Source organism: Mustela nigripes, chromosome 11 (genome assembly GCF_022355385.1).
Source record: "Mustela nigripes isolate SB6536 chromosome 11, MUSNIG.SB6536, whole genome shotgun sequence".
Lineage (NCBI taxonomy): Eukaryota > Metazoa > Chordata > Mammalia > Carnivora > Mustelidae > Mustela > Mustela nigripes.
This window is the reverse complement of record NC_081567.1, coordinates 37,596,039-37,616,288: the sequence shown is the minus strand read 5'-3', so window position 1 is coordinate 37,616,288 and position 20,250 is coordinate 37,596,039. Positions and strand designations below refer to the sequence as shown.

At 61.3% G+C, this 20,250-nt stretch overlaps 1 protein-coding gene across 9 annotated transcripts in view; it reads left to right on the top strand.

The window, feature by feature from the left end:
* Window positions 1-4: 4 nt before the first annotated feature.
* Window positions 5-20,250, top strand: part of TSC2 (TSC complex subunit 2) — a 32,145-nt gene continuing 11,899 nt past the window's right edge. For 8 of the 9 annotated variants that reach the window (XM_059415650.1, XM_059415648.1, XM_059415649.1 and 5 more), the window contains exons 1-22: window positions 6-116; window positions 616-782; window positions 1,814-1,900; window positions 3,358-3,468; window positions 4,495-4,639; window positions 5,597-5,714; window positions 6,118-6,166; window positions 6,561-6,686; window positions 7,005-7,078; window positions 8,242-8,368; window positions 9,471-9,614; window positions 10,446-10,583; window positions 11,311-11,414; window positions 11,727-11,808; window positions 12,695-12,850; window positions 13,256-13,372; window positions 15,766-15,888; window positions 16,651-16,757; window positions 16,924-17,074; window positions 18,213-18,335; window positions 18,733-18,867; window positions 19,465-19,654. In XM_059415650.1, coding sequence (XP_059271633.1) covers window positions 645-782; window positions 1,814-1,900; window positions 3,358-3,468; window positions 4,495-4,639; window positions 5,597-5,714; window positions 6,118-6,166; window positions 6,561-6,686; window positions 7,005-7,078; window positions 8,242-8,368; window positions 9,471-9,614; window positions 10,446-10,583; window positions 11,311-11,414; window positions 11,727-11,808; window positions 12,695-12,850; window positions 13,256-13,372; window positions 15,766-15,888; window positions 16,651-16,757; window positions 16,924-17,074; window positions 18,213-18,335; window positions 18,733-18,867; window positions 19,465-19,654 — 2,545 coding nt within the window. In that variant the 5' untranslated portion in view covers window positions 6-116; window positions 616-644. Of the gene's footprint in view, window positions 117-615; window positions 783-1,813; window positions 1,901-3,357; window positions 3,469-4,494; window positions 4,640-5,596; window positions 5,715-6,117; window positions 6,167-6,560; window positions 6,687-7,004; window positions 7,079-8,241; window positions 8,369-9,470; window positions 9,615-10,445; window positions 10,584-11,310; window positions 11,415-11,726; window positions 11,809-12,694; window positions 12,851-13,255; window positions 13,373-15,765; window positions 15,889-16,650; window positions 16,758-16,923; window positions 17,075-18,212; window positions 18,336-18,732; window positions 18,868-19,464; window positions 19,655-20,250 lie in introns of all 9 variants that reach the window. The other variant, XM_059415644.1, reaches the window with a different exon arrangement.

Sequence of the window (20,250 nt, the reverse complement as noted above, 5' to 3'; positions counted from 1 at the left end):
GGCTCTGTGCGCTGCCGGAAGTGCGGATCGAGCTTCCGGCGGCGGCTCGGGGCTGGGGGTGGGTCCCGGCTGGCTCTCATTTCTCCCCGCCGGGACAGCCCGGCGCCCGGTCCCGGGTGAGTGGCTCGCGGCCTCCAGGCCGCTGACGCTGGCCCTGCCCACCCTTAGCCCGGCCGCGATGGGGCAGGGCCAGGCGGCCGCGTCGGGGAGGGAGGGTGCTGCTCCGCGCAGAGGTGGCGGGGGCGGACCCCGCAGTCTCGCGGCCCGGGCCTTCGGCTGCGCCCACCGCAGCCTGAGCCTGGAGCCGCCAGTCCTCTTGGGTTTTAAGACGGATCGGGTGCCTTGGGTGCCCCCTGCTTCGGGCGTCCGGGACAGGCCTTCCCCGCGTCGGGGAGTAGACGGAGGCGAACGTCGGGGATGCCGCGCGCCGTTCCCCGTCCTCACCCGGTGCCCGCTGCTAGCCGGGACCGCTAGGTTGTGCTTGAGTTCCTCCCAGGAGCTGTGGGAGGCTTGTGCCCACCCGAGACTCGGCTTCCCGGGCGGGCATCCGGAGGTCGGCAGCGGGGCAGGTGCGGGGAGCTTCCCCTGAGCTCTCCGCCTGTTTTCTTGGCGTAGAGGCGGCCTCTGGTGCGTTCCTGTCCGCCATGGCCAAGCCGACAAGCAAAGATTCAGGTCTGAAGGAGAAATTCAGGAATCTGTTAGGACTGGGAACCCCGAGGCCAAACCCCAGGTCTGCAGAGGGCAAGCAGACGGAGTTTATCATCACGGCCGACATCCTGAGAGTGAGTGAGCTGCCTGGTCTGTTCCTCTAGCCTGTTGGGAGGTGCTGGGCAGGCTGGGTCCCCTCTGTCACCAGGTTCTGTGGGAGGTGGGATTGCTGCCATCCCGAGTGCTGTGGAAGCCTGTCTTTCCGTCCTAGGTCGAGGAATTCAGGACCTTGGGCACTGGGTCCAGCACACTTGAGGTAGTACTGGGGTGTCTGTGCAGGAGAGCCTGCTTTACTTGGCGAAAATACCGGGCTTGGTGTCCGCAGGGGATTAGGGTTATAGCCAGGTGTTACCCTGGTCATTTGTGAGCTCCTTGGAGCAATTGGTCTTTGTTTCCTGGAGTGTGCTTGAGTCGCTCTACCACATCCCGGCACCGTGATTTAGAAAATGCCAAGTTTCTGCACGTGTGAGGTTTCCCATTCAGAAACAACCAAGATATTCTTCAGCGGGGGAACAGAGAAACAAAATGTGATAAGCTCTGTACAACGGAGTATTTATTATTCGGCAAAAGAAGGAGTGAGGTGTTGACATACGCCGTGATGTGGACGAACGCTGGAAGCCTGCTAAATGGAAGGAGCTAGGCACAGAGGCCCCACCTAATGAGTGCTGCCACATCTGTGAAATGTCCAGGATAGGAGAATCCATAGAAACGGAAAGTCGATCAGCCTTTGTGGGGGCTTGAGGGGATGGAGAGGGGGGTGACTGCTAGTGGGTGGGACGTTTTCCTCTTAGGTGATGAAAACATTTGGGAGTTAGCGGACACGGTTGCAGGCGTCGTGAATATGCCAAAATTGTACAGGTTTGAGTTGTTCAAACAGCTAATTCTGGTATGTGAATCTTATCTCAATAAAAAGAAATATCGCAAAAAAAGAGAGGTAGTCTGTTCTCACCCCACTGAGATGGAGTCGTAAACTCTGGTGGTCCCTGATTTCAGAAGTAGCTGCGGCAGGTCTCCAGCGTGGGAATTCTCGGGCGGTCTGTGCCTGGTGGTTAAGGAGATGCCTTGCCTGAGCCCTGGCCCCTTTGCTGCTTTCATCTCTCGCCAGGAACTGAGTGTCGAATGTGGTATCAACAATCGCATCCGGGTGATAGGGCAGATCTGCGAGGTTGCCAAAACGAAGAAATTTGAAGAGGTAGGTCTGCCTCAGTTGGCTGCTGTCCGCAAGTCTGACATGGCTCTTTCGAGGAGCAGGGTTGAGCGCTAAGGGCTACTACTAACTTCTACACCTTTTTAGGGGAACTTCTGGGAATTCTCTGGGCATAATCCCTTGGGGTCACTCATACATGGAGGTGGGGAGCACAGGCACTAAGGTTTTCGTGGCAGTTCCAAGAAAGGCTTTAATAGGGACTTGCAGAAATGCACGCTTACTTGAGCCTTCATGTTTCAGGGAAGGGAAGGGAACGTGTGGAAACTTTGTGGCTCAAGGCATGCCATTTCTGGTGTCTTTTTGGGAGAGGTGTCTGGTTGGTGGCATCAAGCAGCCTCACAGACATAAGCCCATTTATTTCGGGCAGATGGTTGCAGGCTCTCTCCGGGCATCCCAAGCACAAAGTGGGAGGTAGTCCTGAGAGCACCTCAGGGCTCTGCTCTAGCCTGGCCCGGAGATCGGATGGGCAACTTGGGAGGAGACATGGACCAGGCAGACTGGGATTTACTAAGGGGGAGGGGAGGGCCGCCACAACATCCGGTGGTCATCTGAAACACGCAGGCTGTACGTTAGCGAGGGTTAATGTGAAAATAGTCTTCTGCGTCCATAAAGTTTTCCTGTAGGTATGGAAGCAGGGGGTTGTGGTGCACAGACAGATAAGCCCGAGAGGCTGGCAGAGTCCCCCAGACTGGTGTGTAATCTTGTTGTAGCTTCGGTTGTGTCACTAGGAGTGTTATGCATAGGATAAAGGAGGTGAAAGTTCCAGAGCATCCTGAAATGGTCATGATGTGGGTCGGACACCATCTAAAGGACATTTTAGTCCCTTCCCAAGGGAAGTGAGCCCAAAAAAGGTTGAGAAGGTCTGAAGACCCTGGTTGAAGGGAGCCCGGGATGATTAATGTGGAGCAGAGGAGGTGACAAGAGAGACTGATTCTGGGCAGCTGCAGGGGACAGGACCCCTCTACTCCGGGAGGCAATTTCAGAAGCCCACAGCGTTCTCAGCAGCCCAGGCGGGGCAGGTGTGTGGTAGAGAGGGGCCCTTGGTTGGTACAGAGAGGCCAGGGGAGTGGGATTTCTGGGTCACCCTATAGACCCAGGCCTGCCTGGTCTTCAGATTCTTTCAGTGGCTTTCTTCACTGGAGTGTGAGCACGCTCTAAAGGGGGACTTCTGACCGATCCCGGGGGCCCCCGGCCTGCTGCTTTCCTCCCTCCCCGCCAGGCTGTGGCCAGAGCCTGTGCGTGTTTGTGGTTCACAGTAGCCCACGGCAGGGCCCCCAGCAGCCTCCAGGTCACTTGGTTGTGAGGGTACACAACGTGTGGGCTTCAGAGGAGTGAGTTCCGAGTCCAAAGAACTGTCCTGCTCTGTCCTTTGCTCGTGGTTCTGAGCCTTGAGTGGAGGGGGACGGTACCCTCTAACCGTGGTCCCTCTTTGCTGGCGGCAGCACGCGGTGGAGGCGCTGTGGAAGGCCGTGGCAGACCTGCTGCAGCCAGAGCGGCCCCCGGAGGCCCGGCACGCGGTGCTGGCTCTGCTGAAGGCCATTGTGCAGGGGCAGGTAATGGGTGGCGGGTCTGCGTGCGGGTGGACCTGGGCTGGGTGTGGGGTGTGACTTCGGGTGGCCGTGGACTTCTTTCACTGTGCCACCCGTGGGCTTTGGCCTTTGGTGAGGGCCCCGGCACCAGCTCTCTGCAGCCTGACAGCCCGAGTGGGCACCCCAGCCTCTTGAACCCCGGGGGACCCTGGTGAGCCCCTGGTCCTCCGCCTCCTCTCCTGGAGAATGGGGGTGGCTATTGTTCCCTCCTCCTCTGGAATGTTTTGGGGTGTCAATGAGGCTGCAGAATGAAAGGGATGTGCCCACTTTGAGAGATTGGTGGCCTGCTGCTGCCCTCCTCCTGCCGGCCTGGGCCTCTGCCCATGGCTCCCTGTGCTCCTGGCTTCTCCTAGAACCCACAGCCTCTGCATTCCTGCCTGGAGGGCTTGCTTCCCTGCTGTGCATTTCCCCCAGCCCTGCACACCCCTGCTGCGTGGAAACGCTTGTCCCCTTTCAGAGTGGCCAGACTTTTTTTTTTTTTTTAAAGATTTGTATTTATTTATTTGACAGACAGAGATCACAAGTAGGCAGAGAGGCAGGCAGAGAGAGAGGAGGAAGCAGGCTCCCTGCTGAGCAGAGAGCCTGATGCGGGGCTCCATCCCAGGACTCTGGGATCATGACCCAAGCTGAAGGCAGAGGCTTTAATCCACTGAGCCACCCAGGTGCCCCCTGGTCAGACTGTTTTTATCATGCGCAGACACGCTTCTGGGCTATGAGCCCCAGGAGGGCTGGAACTGTGTTGTCCCCTGCTGTGTGCCCACAGCTCGTGCACAGACACGTGCACACATGCGTGCCAGTCTGGAGCGGCTCCGATCTGGAGCGGCTCCGATGTGCCCAGTTGGTCGTTTACAGCCAGTGCCTTTGGGAAGGAGAAGGGGTCCCAGGGTCAGGAGTTCTCCAGCCCCCTCTACTTAGACAGCTTTGGCTGTGCGGGAGACCCAGCCGGCAGAGGTCCTGGCAGGACAGCTGAGCCTGTGCTTCTGTTTTCAGGGGGACCACCTGGGCGTGCTCAGAGCCCTCTTCTTCAAGGTCATCAAGGATTACCCTTCCAATGAAGACCTCCACGAGAGACTGGAAGTGTTCAAGGCCCTCACGGACAACGGGAGACACATCACCTACTTGGAAGAAGAACTGGGTGGGTGCCGCATCGGGTGCCGGGTTTCTCGGGCTTGGGGGGTCCTGTTGGACTCCGAATGCCAGAAGGCTGCTGGGGCACAGAGGGGGTGCTGCTGTTGATTGGGATGGCCTGCGGAGGGTGCGACACCATGAGCTTCTGCTTGCCTGAGTACGGCCTGGGACAGCCACTGTGTCCCCCGGGGAGCTTGTTAGAGATGGACAGTGCTGGGCTTCACTCCAGACCTGTTTGCTCAGAGGCCCTGGGGAGTGAGGCCTGCTAGGTGGGCAGGAGGGGGTCCACGTTTTGTCATGGGGAGGCAGCGCTGCTGACCAGGGTGTCAGCCCGTGTTTTATCCAGGGTACCTTGAAGTTTCTGGGGGGCTGGGGTTGCCTCGTCATGTCTTCTTGCTGGGCCTCTGTGTGCCCTGGGCCTGACCTAGCCTTCCTCTTGGCTGGCCTTCCTCTCTGTTGTCCTGATGGAGTGAGGTTTTGGGTCACCACGGTGGGGAGGGGCGGGAGGAGGAGGAAGAAATCAGCTGGCGGGGGCCTGGAGATGGGTCCCAGCTGACATTCTGTCTCCAGGACAGGTGCTCCTGGCTTCCGTGCTCAGGTTTTCTGAGGTGATTTGGCCAGTGGCCAAGCGTGGCTTTTGTCCCTGTTGAGAGAGTCTCAGGGAGGGGTAGAGGGCCAAGAATCTGCCTCCTGGACAAGCGCTCGGTACTGCTGGTGCAGGTCAGCCTCGGGGCCCCGAGCTCCAAGCATCAGACACAAATCCTGCTACCACCCCTCAGCCTGGACCCGCTCAGCGCGGCTCAGGTCAGGTGAACTTCAGAGTTGGCCGCGCCGACCTGCTGGGGCTGCGGCCGAGCCCCTGCCCTCCTGTGCGTGGCTTGCTGACGGCAGCAGGAGGGCCGAGGGTGTTTTCCTAATGTGGGGGGAGGAGGCCGGACATTGCCCTCCTCCTCTTCCCCCTCAGCTGGGTTCGTGCTGCAGTGGATGGACATCGGCCTGTCCTCAGAATTCCTCTTGGTGCTTGTGAACTTGGTCAAGTTCAACAGCTGTTACCTGGATGAGTACATTGCATCGATGGTCCAGTAAGGAGTTCCCTAACGTCCCTCTGCTCTCAGCCCTGCTGCCTCAGCCGTTGGAGGCAGCGATTAGTTAGAGGTGCCGCAACAGCGTGGCCGCGCGTGATCCTGCCTGTAGAGCAGGGGCACTTCGCTTTCACCGGCGCACGCCGTCAGCCGGCGCCTCTGTTACCAATTGCGCCGTCGTTTTTTTGCACATACACGGGGAGCCCTGAGGGCAGGGACTGGGTCCTGCTGATGCTGCCCAGTGGCTGGCACAGGGCAGGCACCTGCCTGTTTGTGGGGGAGTAGAGCCCTCGTGGGGTCAAGTTCTTGGTTTTAACTGATTTGTTGAGGCCCCAGAAAGTGGGAAAGAGCCGCGCCGCCCCTGGGAGACGTCCTTCCACTGACCTTGCGCTTCCTCCGCCAGCATGATCTGCCTGCTGTGTGTCCAGACGGTGTCGTCCGTAGACATAGAGGTCAGTAGCTGCTCTCCCCCAGGGACAGTCTTCTTACCCTCCTTCTGGGCGGGCCGGGTGGCAGAGTGCTTGGGATCCCAGCTCTGGGCTCGGGCCCTGCACTGCCCCTCACTGCTTACGTGGCCCTGGCCAGCTGCTCAGCCTCTCTGGTGCTCAGGACTCCACAGGAAGTGAGCGTGTTTGGTTGGATGACCTCCGTCGTGGGGTCGTAGTTCCAGATGGGGCAACCCACCACGACCGTGATGCTCCCTCACTCTCCTTCCCAGGAAGGCTGCTTTGGCAGTGGGGAGGGGTGCCTGTCACTGACCAAAGGAGGGTGGGAACGAGGCTGGGGGTGGGGCACATCCCTGTGGGTGGGAGGGGGGGCCGGCGTGACCTGTGTCCCTCTCCCCAGGTGTCCCTGCAGGTGCTGGACGCCGTGGTCTGCTACAACTGCCTGCCGGCCGAGAGCCTCCCGCTGTTCATCGTCACTCTCTGCCGCACCATCAATGTCAAGGAGCTCTGTGAGCCTTGCTGGAAGGTGGGGTTCTGAACTGTTCTGGAGGGGCTTCCCCAGATGAAGGTGGAGGCCAGGCATGTGGACAGGACAAGGGCTGTGCTGTGTTCAGTGAACGGCTGTCTGCCCTACTGAGGGGAATCCAGTAGCATTTTTCTGGGCTCTGAGCCGAGGCCAGGGTTTTAGTAGTAGTTTGAAAACGCTGTTGCCTCTGTGTTTGGGAGGAGGCGGCAGAGACGCGGCTGGACGCGGAGGGCTTCAGAGTGCTGTCTGCGCAAGGCTGGCCCCCGGGCCCTAGGGCTTGCTTCTGCTCATCTCTGATGGTGGTGCCTTGTTTCCCAGCTGATGCGTAACCTCCTGGGCACCCACCTGGGGCACAGTGCCATCTACAACATGTGTCGGATCATGGAGGACAGGCGAGTGTGCCCCGGGCATGGGGTGGACTGGTACGGGCCAGGTGGCTTGGGTCAGCAGCCACAGAGCCTTCTACGGGGGCCTGAGTGCTTTCCTGTCTAGTGCTTTCTGGCTGCTCCAGAAGCTTGCTGAGCTACAGCTCTCATCCTGTGTTTCTGGCCCTTGTGCTGTCTTTCCTCTGTTGCAAAGTCAGAACCTTCAGAACTAAGGCCCTGAGCGGTCCTGCACTCCCGCCTCGTCGGGGAGGGCTGCCTCACCGGGTGCTGTGATGAGGCCCTTGCCCCCCCCCCCCCCCCCCCCCCCCCCCCCCCGGGGGGGGGGCTGCCCCCCCCGGGGGTGGGAAGGGGCCCTCCCCCCCCCCCCCCCCCACCAGCCAGATCATCACAGGGCCTGTTGCTTCTGCCCCTGAGGGATGGAACAGGTCTGTCCACTCCCAGGGCCTCCAGCCTCTGGAGCCCCGCTCGCTCCTCGCCGGCCTCCTAGAGTCGGCTGCTCCACATGCAGCTACGTGCCCTTCCCCACGTGCCTCGCTCGGACCATGGCACGGTTGGTTCGGAGCCCTGAGAGCTTCTCCTGCTCTGAGGAGAAGAACCACACTGCCCACCATGTCGGGGGCTTCTCCTGCTCTGAGGAGAAGAACCACACTGCCCACCATGTTGAGGGCTGGGTGGCCAGCCCTGCCCCAGCCCGTGGTCCTCCTGCCTCTCCTTGCTGCTCTCCCCCCACCCAGGGCCTCTGTGCCGCCCGTTCCCCTGGCTGCCAGGTCCTCCCTCTGTGCTCGGGTTTCTCTGAGGGTGCACCCACGTAGGGTGGTTGCTGGTTGCCCAGTGCCCTGGCAGACTCACGTGGCCCTGGGCTTTCCGTCTTGGCTGTAATTTGAGGGAGGGACTTGGCATTTTTTCATGTGATTCTTTGGTTCACACTAGTGCCTCCTAGACCGTAAGCACCATGAGGCCAAGGGCCTTCTCTTATTTACCTCCGAGTCCTGGCATGTGGCACGGCCGCGTGGTCCGCAGTGACGACTGCGGTGGGAAGGCCTGAGTGAAGTGGGTCATCGCCGTGGGCCCACATCCCCTACTCACAGCCTTGTTGCTTCCCTGTAAGAGCAGGGGGCTCGGGGGGCCGCGGGCTCCGCTGACACGTGGTCTTTCTGCCATCGCTGCAGAGCCTACAAGGAGGACGCCGCGCTGCTGAGAGGCGCCGTGTTCTTTGTGGGCATGGCGCTCTGGGGCGCGCACCGACTTTACTCTCTGAAGAACTCCCCGACATCTGTGCTCCCGTCCTTTTATGAGGTGACTTGGCTTCTATGCCATGGGGGCTGCCACATGGGGTGGAGGGGACATGGCACGGGGATGAGTGCAGGTCCACAGGTGGCGAGGCCGCGGCTTTCAGTCACGTGCTTTGTGACCTGGGGACCCTGAGGTCTAGGACCCTTAGCAGGTTTCGTGGTTTTTTTTTTTTTGGTTTTTTTTTTTTAAAGATTTTATTTATTTATTTGACAGATAGAGATCACAAGTAGGTAGAGAGGCAGGCAGAGAGGAGGAAGCAGGCTCCCCGCTGAGCAGAGAGCCCGATGCAGGGCTCGATCCCAGAATCCCGGGATCATGACCTGAGCCGAAGGCAGAGGCTTTAACCCACTGAGCCACCCAGGGCCCCCTTTTTTTTTTTTTTTTTAAAGATTTTATTTACTTATTGGACAGACAGGGATCACAAGTAGACAGAGAGGCAGGTGGGGGCGGGGGAAGAAGGCTTCCTGCTGGGCAGAGAGCCCAATGTGGGGCTTGATCCCAGGACCCTGAGATCATGACCTGAACCCAAAGGCAGAGACTTAACCCACTGAGCTACCCAGGCGCCCCGGCAGGTTTCGATTTGAGTGAACATTCTGTCTTAGGGACTTCAGCCCTTGTGGACGAGCAGCAGAACTGCTCCAGGGTCCCCAAGGTGATGGTGTTAGCTCGATAGGCGCTGCTCTCACTCTCGAGCGAGGCCTGAGACCGCTTCTGTGTCCGCGGTGCCCGCTGGCGTTCGGGCACTGGCTGTGTGTGCGCTCACGCTGCGGGCAGGGTGCCCTGGGAGCCGAGGGTTCCTCCTGCCGTGCCCTTCTTCTTGGGTGGCGGGGGGCGTGGTCTGAGCCCTTGGCTTGCGGGGGTGGCCTTCTGGTTCTGCAGGGCTGGGGGGCCAGCGGCCCGGAGTTGTCAGCAAGTGGTGTGGCTGAGTCCGGCCATTTAGAGCCAGGCTAGCAGGAGTACTTCCGGGCTCCTGGGATACTTCTTTTGTGGCCTGGGAGCACATGTGGGCAGCCTCTCGGGCTGGGTTCCAAGGGCCCTAGGATGGGGGCTTGCTGGGCAGGAGCAGGAAGCGGCTGAGCTGTGTTCCCTCGGTCTCTTGTTCCAGGCCATGACCTGTCCGAACGAGGTGGTGTCCTACGAGATTGTGCTGTCCATAACCAGACTGATCAAGAAGTACCGGCGGGAGCTCCAGGCCGTGACGTGGGACATCCTGCTGACCATCATGGAGCGCCTGCTGCAGCAGCTCCAGGTACAGCGGCCAGGAAGCCATGGGGCCAGGGGTGGGGGGGGTCCGGACAGCGGGCAGGCCACCGGGTCCTTCCCTGCGTGGCTGTGGACCTACGGGGCTGGAGACCCACCTCCCCGTGAGTAGGGCCCTCCCTCCACGCCTTCAGGGGCCGCATTCTCCGCCAGGTCTGTGTGCTCTCCCCACTGAAGGTGGCGGCTTTGACCACAACAGGTGGGCGAGGGGGTAGGGCTGGCCTCCCGCAAGTCCCAAAGGGGGATACACCGCATCCCCTTCACGGCCTGTAAGGGGACCCTGAAGAAGACATTTCCCGGGGCATCGGGGATGCCGCCCACGGGTTTGCTATAACTTTGGCGGAAGTACTAACCGCATCAGGAGGGGGATGACGTGGGGGCAGCGTGGGGGCTGTAGGAGAGTTGAGACTCTGTGTAGCCGGGCTTGGCAGTGGGGTCTCTTGGGGCACAGGGTCTTGTGGTGGGGGCAGGGCACTGGGCCTGTGCATGGTGATGTGCACGGCCAGGCCAGTGGGCAGAGGACTAGACTGTCATCCTTCAGGGCCTGCCGGCTGAGCCAGACCGTTGTCACTGACCTGCTACCCCTGGAGCAGCAGGCTGGGAGGCAACTGCCCTGGGGCTTCCAGAAGGTGCTTGGGCTGTGGGGAGGCGTGAACATGCTCAGAGCTGGACCTGTTCCATGCTGGGCAGAGCAGGACTCCTTGGGGTCCTCACTCCATGAATGGGCGAGAATGGCCCGCCTGCCCCCCATGCCCCATGTCTGAATGCGGCTTGTGGGAGACCCGCAGTCTGAGGCCAGAGTCACTCCTCTGTGTTGCAGAGCCTGGACAGCCCAGAGCTCAGAGCCGTCGTCCACGACCTGCTGACCACGGTGGAAGAGTTATGCGATCAGAGCGAGTTCCACGGCTCTCCAGAGAGATACTTCGAGCTGGTTGAGCGATGCGCAGACCAGAGGCCTGTAAGACCTCTTCTCCCCTGACTTGGCGGGGCCTTTGGCGCTTGTGCAGGAGGGTGGCCGAGGTTAGACTGCCGGGGGAGAGGTGGGACCCCGTGGCTGAAACAGCTTTCCTTGAGTTTGAACTCGGGCTGGTGGGCAGGCTCCTGCTCTCCGGGGAGGTCTGCTGGGGTGTCAGCCAGCTGACTGCACGTGGGGCCATTGCAGACAGCACTAGCCTGACCGTTGGCTTCCTCCCACCCGTGTGGAGGAAGGTGCCGGCTGGCTTCGGGGACTTGTTGCTTGGTGTGTCTACCCACCGGGCAGCAGGAAGTGCTCACGCCAGGAACCCACAGCCTGACGCCAAGACTTTTGTGTGGGTTGTCTTTTTTTTTTTAAAGATCTTATTTATTTGTTTGAGAGAGAGATCGCAAGTAGGCAGAGAGGCAGGCAGAGAGAGGGGCGGGCGGGGTGGGGGTGAAGCAGGCTCCCTGCTGAGCAGAGAGCCCAAAGTGGGGCTCAATCCCAGGACCCCGAGCTGAGCCACCCAGGCGCCCTGTGTGGGTTTTTAAATGAATTCCCACTGCTGCCATTAGCGCCTTTGTGGTGTGGACCGCCAGCCTGGGGAAGGGCTGGTGTCCGTGAGTGGACTCGCTCCTCCCCGCTCCTCCGCCAGGGCCAGCAGCACGGGCATGAGTGTAGGACAAGCCTCAGGGCAGAGCAGCTCAGTAATGGTGACTTCTTTCCACAGGAGTCCTCGCTCTTGAACTTAATCACGTACAGGGCTCAGTCGATCCATCCGGCCAAAGACGGCTGGATTCACAACCTGCAGCTGCTGATGGAGAGGTTCTTCAGGTAGGCAGCTGCGGAGGCCAGCCGGGCCCCAGGAGCCCAGGCCTGGTCGGGTCAGGGTTTCCCTTTCTTGTCCTTGGAGGGAGCGGGAGCAGGTCAGCCTTCTGGTGGGACAGAGTCCTCTGAGGCCCCCACGCGCCCTTGCTCCGGTGGCCCCACTCGACTAGGGAGAGGCCGACTCTGAGGGCTTAGCGTTCCACCCCGTGGCCCCGTGTTCCCGTGTTGGGTCTGGATGTGGGCGGGCTGGGGCCTGGTGGAGGGTGAGGCTGGCTGTGGAGCCCACGCCCAGACCCCAGCAGGTGCACCCACCCCCAGGAATGAGTCCCGCAGTGCCGTGCGCATCAAGGTGCTGGACGTCCTGTCCTTCGTGCTGCTCATCAACAGACAGTTCTATGAGGTGCGAGTCCTGCTGGGGGTGCCTGGTGCGGAGAGTGGGCCTGGGGGTGGGGCTCGGTGAGCCTCCTGGGACACCCATCTGTGGCAGGTTTGTTTAGTGAGCTTGGTTCTCCCCCCGTTCACGCGCTCTGGTGTTGGTTTCCGCCTCCTGCCAGGTTTGCTGGGCCAAGAGTTGCGGGGCCCAAACAGAAGTTGTCAGCAGAGTCTCATGTGGGGATGTTTTCTTTTGATTTTTGTGGTCACGTTCTCCAGTCCTGGCCTGACCACGGTGGTGCCAGGCCCTGCCTGTCTCCTTCTGCTGCTTTCCCTCCAGCCGTGACCCGGTCTAGGGCCAGAAGCTGTCCCTCAGACATTCACGTGCCCCTGCTTGCTTGTCCTTTCCTCTGGGAGCTTTTCTCCTGGAGAGCTGGATCTTCTTTTCTCCAGTTCATGCTCTGTGCAGCTTCCGAGGGCAGCCTCCCCAGTGTTTCCGGTGTTCCCAGCCCTGGTCGGCCCACTCCTTCCCTCCTAGCCTTCCTCTTCCCCGCACCTCTGTCCCTTGGAATTCAGTTCAGCAGTGCCTCTTCCAGGAGGCCCCTCTGGGTTCTCAGCTTCCTCATGTCGGGGCTGGTCTTGTCTCATCCTCTGCTGCTATTGTGCGTTGTATCTGCCTCTGTAGAAGCTGTTGTCACCCTTCCCATCATGATGTCAGGGACGGGCTCTTCCCACCCCAGAGCGTGCACATGGGGGGCCCACCCTGTGACAGTGAATGGGCAAGAGCCAGCCCGGCCACTTGCTGTTGCGTTGTACCTGGGCCTGGGCCCCCGAGGGGCTGTGCAGCGCGTCCCTCAGCTGCGGCTGTGCCCCTGCCCCACATTGCCCATCTCCCCCGACTTGTGCCGCTTCAGGAGGAGCTGATCAGCTCAGTGGTCATCTCACAACTCTCCCACGTCCCAGAGGACAAAGACCCCCAAGTCCGGAAACTGGCCACCCAGCTGCTGGTGGACCTGGCTGAGGGCTGTCATACCCACCACTTCAACAGCCTGCTGGACATTGTGGAAAAGGTGAGGGTCGCTTGAGCCTGGGGCTCTGGGTGCCTGGGCTGCTAGAGAGCCCCCCAATTGTGGCCAGGCTGCACAGGCAGCACTGGCTTCTGGACCGTTTGTTCCTGTTGTGCCCAGAGCAATGGCTGCGTCTCAGGTAGGGCCCCCTTACATTGGGAATGGGTGGCGCTACAGGTGTCTTGGGACATAGCCGTGGTGCAGCTCTGGAGCTGGGCTGGACGCATCGTCCTTATGCACGGCCAGTGTGCTTTTCTCTTAACTGTGAAATGTGTCGCAGTTTCTGGAAGGGCCCTCAGGATTGCAAAATGCAGCTTTTGAGAAATGCAGGGGAAAGTGCTGGGTCTGACTGTAGCTGCCGGGGAGAGCCCCGAGCTGGGGAACTGAATGCACGTTTTCTCTCTATAGGTGATGTCCCGCTCCCTTTCTCCACCCGCTGAGCTGGAGGAGAGAGACGTGGCGGCGTACTCGGCCTCCGTGGAGGACGTGAGGACTGCTGTCTTGGGGCTCCTGGTCATCCTGCAGGTACGTCTCTGCCTTTTTGGGAGGGCCAACCGGCCACCTCTGGGCAGCTGCCGTGCAGGCACACGTCTCCGGGGAGACCTCCGTGGCGTCATGGAGGGCAGCCTGGCGTGACCCAGGCTCCTTGTCACAGCGTGGGGCGCTCCTGAGGGTCGCGGGGCTGGTCTGGGCAGAGACGCCCTCATGTTGCTGCCGAGGTGGGGCGGGCTGGCCCTGTGGTAGTGGGCTGGTTTTCACGGCTTCATTGAGAGGTGTAGTTGGCGTTCCGTAGAATTCGTGCACTGCGCGTATGGTCCAGGGGATTTCCGGTACCTCCAGAGACTCACATGGTGGACGCTGCGCCTCGGTGCCTTTAGAACGTCTTCCTTCTCCGGAAGCAACTCCACACCCATTAGCTGTTCCTCCCCACTTACCCTGGGCACCCTGGCCCCTGGCAGCCACCCGTCCACTCTACATCTTGTGGATTTGTGCCTTCTGGATGTTTCGTGTGACCATGGACTTGTGCAGTGCGTGCTCTGAGCATCTTGAGGCTCACTGGGCTGGTGGCAGGGCTCAAGGCTTCGCTCCGATGGCCGTCGGGCCGCATGTGGATTTGCTGTCTTTGCTCATCAGTTCTTTTTTTTTAAAAGATTATTTATTTATTTACTTGACAGAGAGAGATCACAAGTAGACAGAGAGACAGGCAGAGAGAGAGAGAGAGAGAGGGAAGCAGGCTCCCTGCTGAGCAGAGAGCCCAATGCGGGATTCGATCCTAGGATCCTGAGATCAGGACCTGAGCTGAAGGCAGTGGCTTAACCCACTGAGCCACCCAGGCGCCCTGCTTATCAGTTCTGTGTTGACGGTCGCTGGGTGGTTCCCCCTTTGTGCCCCTGTGAATCCTGCCAGGGTGAACATCCACGTGCCAGTGTGTGTGCAGACGTGGGTTTTTCCTTCTCTTGGGTGCAGGCCTGTGAGGGGACTCGCTGGCTCGGACAGTGACCCCGCACGTGGTCAGCCAAGGAGCAGCCCGACCGCGTTCCACAGGGGCCACTCCGTGGCCGGGAACAGCATGAGGCTCCTTTACCCACAGTCCCCGGTGCGCCTGCGGCTCTGCTTTCCTGGAGCGTCCCAGGCTGCTGTGGTCTGGTTCGCACGCCCTTCGCGAGGAACGCCCTTCACTGGGGTGCCCGGTGGCAGTGTACGCGTCTTCTTTGTGGAAGTATCTGCTCACATCCTCTGCTCACGTGTTAACGGCATCGTTTGTCTTTTTGCTGAGTCGTGAGGGGACTTGGTGTGTCGTAGATGAGTCTGACCTTGGGTTGGTGCTTGCTCTCCTTTGCTGTGGCCAGACACCCCTGCTCGCAGGCTTGACCGGGTCCCTGCGGGCCTCCTCCGGCCTCCGCCTCGGCTCTGCCACTGATGTCACCGCATCACGGCGTCCCTGGAGCTCACTCGCCAGTGTCCGTGTTATGTAAAATGCGGTATTTGAGTCTGTGGCCTCGAATGCTTCTTGTTCACAGAATGTCCCGTGCTGCTTCTGTGGGATGGTTATTTCCTGGCGTGGAAGTTTGAAGTGTTTGTGGAAAGGCGACTGGCACTTCCGTGGCCTCCTGTCCTGGGAGCCCGGCCCCCTTTAGACCTCTGGTGGGTGAGGGGTGCGTCAGCCTGAGTGAGTGCAGAACCCTGCCGTGGAGAAGCTGGGAAGGTGGCTCATCGCCCTCGCTTGGAATTCCAGCCCCGCAGACCCTGGGTGGGGGGCCACAGAACCAAGCTGTTGGCAAGCTGGAGCAATGTCCTGGGCCTGGAGACGCTCGTTTGGGAGATAACCCGTGCCGTGTGAAACAGGCAAGCGGCACACACGGAGCACAGTTAGATTGTATTCGTCTTTCCTGCTGGACAGGCAGGCCTGGCTGCTGCTCTCCTCCTCCCCTGCGGTCCTTTCTGAGTGGGCCTGAACATTGGGTCCAACTCTCTCTCCCCTGTCCCCCTTCTTGTGGTAATTTCTCTTGAAGAGCAGCAGCGATTTATGTTGTAAGGCCCTGGTTTGAGTACCACGAGCCATGGAGGGGTTCCTCTGGCTGTGGCTGGACCCCCAGTGCCTGGCCAGCCGGTGCCACCCCACACCAGGGTCTTATCTGGCCTCTCCTGGGCTTATGTGTCACGTCATACATGTTGCCGAGCAGTGCCCCATTAGATACGTTTTCCTGATTTATTAGCAGATTCCCTTTCTGCCACCACCAAGGGTGTGCGTGTGTGGGGGCGTCCGTGGGATGGAGTCCCGGGAACAGAGGTGGCAGCTGGTGGGCCCTGTGTGTTGCCCAGTCACTCCCCAGAGCTCGTCCTGGGCATTGGGTGCTGGCTCCCTACCTGCCTCTTGGCCTCCCGCTCTCGGAGCGACTGGCACACTCTCTCCGCAGACCAAGCTATACTCCTTGCCCGCCAGCCACGCGATGCGCGTTTACGAGACACTTGTTGGCCACATCCAGCTGCACTACAAGCACGACTACACCCTGCCCATTGCCGCCAGCATCCGGCTACAGGTAGGATGGGGCTTGTGGGCGGACCGTGGCCGGGCTGCTACCACTGTGGCTCAGGGCTGGCCACGGCTGGCTTCCGGGGTGCCTGCTGGTGCCAGGAGGGAGCTCAGGCCGGGACGCTGGCAGGTGGCCCAGGAGCGCGCTCCCATGGACCAGCCGTGGCCGCAGCCTCCCTGGGCCCTGGTGCCCTTCCTGCTGTGTCTGCATGCCTCTGCGCCGCTCTGAGCCAGGTGGTGGTCCATAGTGTGGGCGGAGATGAGCTTCCATGGCTTTCAGGGGTGCTGCCTCACCCTGGGGCTGCAGTCTTCGGGCGGCGGGCCGCGGGCCGTGGGGTAGAACACACAGTTGCGGCTGCCGTCGTAGGTGTTGGCGCCAGGCCGAGCGGTGGTCATGGGGAGGGAAGTCCTGGTCCCTTGCAGAGCCTCTGTGTGATGGGGCAGCCTCCGTCGTCAGGGCAGCCCAGTTAAGGGACCTGTCGGTCATGGGAAGAGGTGCCGGTGGCCTGAGCGTGGCTGTGTTTCCTGGCACTCGGGGCCGTGGGGCTGCCTGGCCAGTGTGCGGGCCACGCTCCCTGTGTTGTGGGGGCGGGTCTGGTTGTGGCAGGAGAAGGCTGGGGACGCCTGTGTGGCACTGCCTGCACTGCTGTGGCCGCGGTGGGGTTGGTGCATGTGCTGTTGGGGCGGGGCCTTCCGTGGAGCAGCCGGGCTGAGAGTACACAGGCCCGGCATCTGCCTAGCTTTGCTGGATCTCACTTTCTCCCTGCAGGCCTTCGACTTCCTGCTGCTCCTGAGGGCCGACTCGCTGCACCGTCTCGGCCTGCCCAGCAAGGATGGGGCCGTGAGGTTCAGCCCTTACTGTGTTTGCGATGCCATGTGCGTATCAGCCTTGTCCCCGGCGCCGGCCAGGGAGCCAGCTGTGCCCATCCCTGGGGGTGCTTGTGGGTCTGAGGAATGTCCTATAGCAGCCCGATGGCTGCTTAGGGTGCCTGCGCTGGTCCCTGCCCTGTGGCCTCAGTGCTGGTCCCCCCTGCTTTCACAGGGAGCCAGAGCGGGGTCCAGAGAAGAAGGCCAGTGGCACCCTGTCCAATCCCACTGGGCCGCCCGGCCCTGCGCCCACAGGCCCCGCGGTGAGACTTGGCTCTTTGCCTTACTCCCTGCTCTTCCGTGTGCTGCTGCAGTGCCTGAAGCAGGTAAGCCGGCTGGTCCCTCCACGGTGCCCTGCACACTTCCTATCCCTGCATCAGCTACCGCGGAGGCACGCTACTGCCCCAAGCATCCAGTAGTTCTGTGACGGATGCCGTGCATCCCATCCTGTGAGCTGGGCACAGAGCTGAGACGTGCCTGCCTCTGGGAGGTGGATTTGGTATAGGATGGAGCCGTGTAGACAAGTGAGGGAGTCGTTGGATAACGTGCGTCGGGTGGAGGCCGAGACGGGCCGCGTGCGACGGGGTGTTGCTGGCACTTCTGGCCAGGGGTACTGGGACGGCTGGGTGAGGCGGAGAGGTAGGACAGGTTCTGGGGGTCAGGAACAAGCAGAGCCTCGAGGCAGAGTGGGTGTCAGCGGAGGTGGGGCTGGGGCCTTGAATGGAGTGGAGGCCTATCTCTGCAAGGGGGCCGGCGGGAGAGGCGATGTGGTCAGTGGCATGCCGCTGTGCGCTTGGGAAACCCTCGAGGGCCACAGGCAGGGGAGCCGCTTCCTCTCCCTGTGGGCACCAGGTGTTGGCACTGAAGGGGGCTGTCAGGTACTTCCTGGGAGAGGTTCCTGGCCTGCATCACAGGTGGGATCTGGGGAAAGGTTTTCAGGACTCAAGGCCACATGTGTTGCTGATGGGCGGTGGTCTCCCCGCTGAGCTGGGGAGGGCTGGCCAGGGAAGGTCCACAGGGGCCACAACCACGTCTTCCTTATCGCTGTGGCCCTCAGTGGATTTTGGTTCTGGAGTGGGTCCCCGGGCTTGTGGATTATTTTGGAATACGTGCTGCTTTTCCTTTTGAGATACAGGTTTTTTACTCAGTACACATTTGTGGTGCTCTGGACGGGCCTCAGTCAGGGCTTGTGGCTACGGCATCCCGGGCGGGCGGCCTGGGGGTCCCCGTTGGGCACCCAGGGAGGGCAGGGCCGGCGTGGGAGTCCAGGGCCAGTTCAGGGCAAGAGGTGGTGCCGCTGGGCCTGGGCCTCCTGCTCAGCCTGGTGTCTGGAGGGCGCCATCGTCGTGCCGCGGGGCACTTCCTCAGAGGAGCACGTGCTCCTGCAGGGACAGAGGGGTCAGGAGGCCACACAGCTGCCAGGCTGCTGACAGCACTTCGGCTGAGTGGCCGCTTCCCCTGCAGGAGGCGGACTGGAAGGTACTGAAGCTCGTGTTGGGCAAGCTGCCCGAGTCCCTGCGCTACAAGGTGCTCATCTTCACGTCTCCGTGCAGCGTTGACCAGCTGTCCGCTGCCCTCTGCTCCATGGTAAGGCCACCCGCACCGTGGGGCCGCCGCCCATGCCTTCCCACTCCGGCCCCCAGGCCTGGCAGGTCAGGTGCGGTCACATGAGAGGGCAGTCCCGCTGGGAGATAGTGCCCCTGGGGCCCTGTCCTCCCTTCCCCATTCATAGGCCTCTGTGCAGGGCTCTGGCTCGCCCTCCCCGTGTGCTAGCTTGATTCCTCTCCCTCGCCTTCCTCACTGGGCTTCCTGGGCCAGGCGCGTCCGTCTTGGGTCTGTCCCTGGCTGGTGGGCGCTCCCATGGGTCTGACAAGGCAGACCCTCGGCCAGACAGAGAGTAGGAAGGCCCCTGGGCTCTCGGCCACCCTGCGGCTCGCCCTTGCGTCACTGACGTGCAGCCTGCTCCCTGAGCCTCAGCCTTCAGCTTTCAGGTCCCAGGACCCTGGAGCGGCTCCGAGGCACCCCGGAAGGCTTCTCCAGAACCGACCTGCATCTGGCAGTGGTTCCTGTGCTGACAGCACTCATCTCGTACCACAACTACTTGGACAAAACCAGACAGGTACGAAGCGGGAGAGGGACAGCGGGGCTGCTTTGTGGGGTGTTGGCCTCAGCCGGACGGGCCCAACTTTCTCCATAGCCCAGGTTGGGGGTGGGGCAGGGAATACGTGTGGGGGTGGGGCTGGCTCCACGGGGGCCCTGAGCCGCGCGCTGCCCTGGTCTCCCGTGGGGCGTGGGAGTGCCGTGTTCACACGGGAAGCTGCCCGGAGTTCAGTGGGCCTGGTGGCCTTGTTGTGTTAGGCAGAACCTCCCCTGTCATAAGGCTAGCCAGTTGGTGGGGGGGTTCCCATAACCAAAGGGGTCATGGGCCTAAGGAGTCCTGTCTCCAGGGTGGGCTGAGGCGCCAGGGGGCCCGGCCAGTGTTCGTGGCTGGGAAGCATCAGGAAGCCCCTGACCAGAGCTGCCCACTGTCCAGTCTCCTCAGGACAGCTCGGCTCCTGGTGCTGTGCTTGTTTGGGGCTCAGGGACAAGGCAGTAACCTTCCTGAGTCTTGGTCTTGTCCCCTATAGAATGTCCTAGAGTGGGCGAGGGGAGAGCAGCGTGCGGGCAGGGCCGGGGTGCGGCAGGCTGGGTCTGAGGCGCTGGCCCTGTCCTGCAGCGGGAGATGGTGTACTGCCTGGAGCAAGGCCTCATCTACCGCTGTGCCAGCCAGTGCGTGGTGGCACTGGCCATCTGCAGCGTGGAGATGCCGGACATCATCATCAAGGCGCTTCCTGTGCTGGTTGTGAAGCTCACTCACATCTCAGCCACTGCTAGCATGGCCGTTCCTCTCCTTGAGTTCCTGTCAAGTGAGCATGCGGCTCTGCACGTGCCTGTGTGCACACGGGCGTGCGTGTGCGCGTGGTGGGGTGGATCCTTGGGGTAGTGGCTGTCACGTATGCCAACTTCGCTGACCTCATCTCGTGACCTCTCTCGGGAGATGCCTGGGCGCGCTGTCTCCACGGAGCACGTGGGCTGCGCCATCCTTTCTGGTTTCAGGGCCTTTGCACCTCCTGCCTGAGCCTTGAATGCTTTCCTTCCTGGCCTTCAAGCGGCCCATGCCACTCTAACCCTCAGTGTCGGTTTAAAAGGCACAGAAGCCTGTCTTGCCGGATGTGGGTGTCTGTCCTCTGCCCGGCTCTCGCAGCCTCGTGGTGCTTCCCCTCAGGGCACGTACTGCAGCTTGGACGGGCTTCCTGGGGTCAGGGTGCCCGCTCACCGCCTCGTTCCTGGTACCCGAGTGCGTGTTTAACCCTCAGCGGGGCAGTGACAGGAACAGAGCAGGGCCACTGGCACTTATGCAAAATGACACGTGGGCCCTTTGCTGGATGTTTTTCTGTTCACAGCCTTCTAAAGATGCGGAAGCCGCATCTAGCTCAAGGGTCCTACAACTGTAGGACGCTGG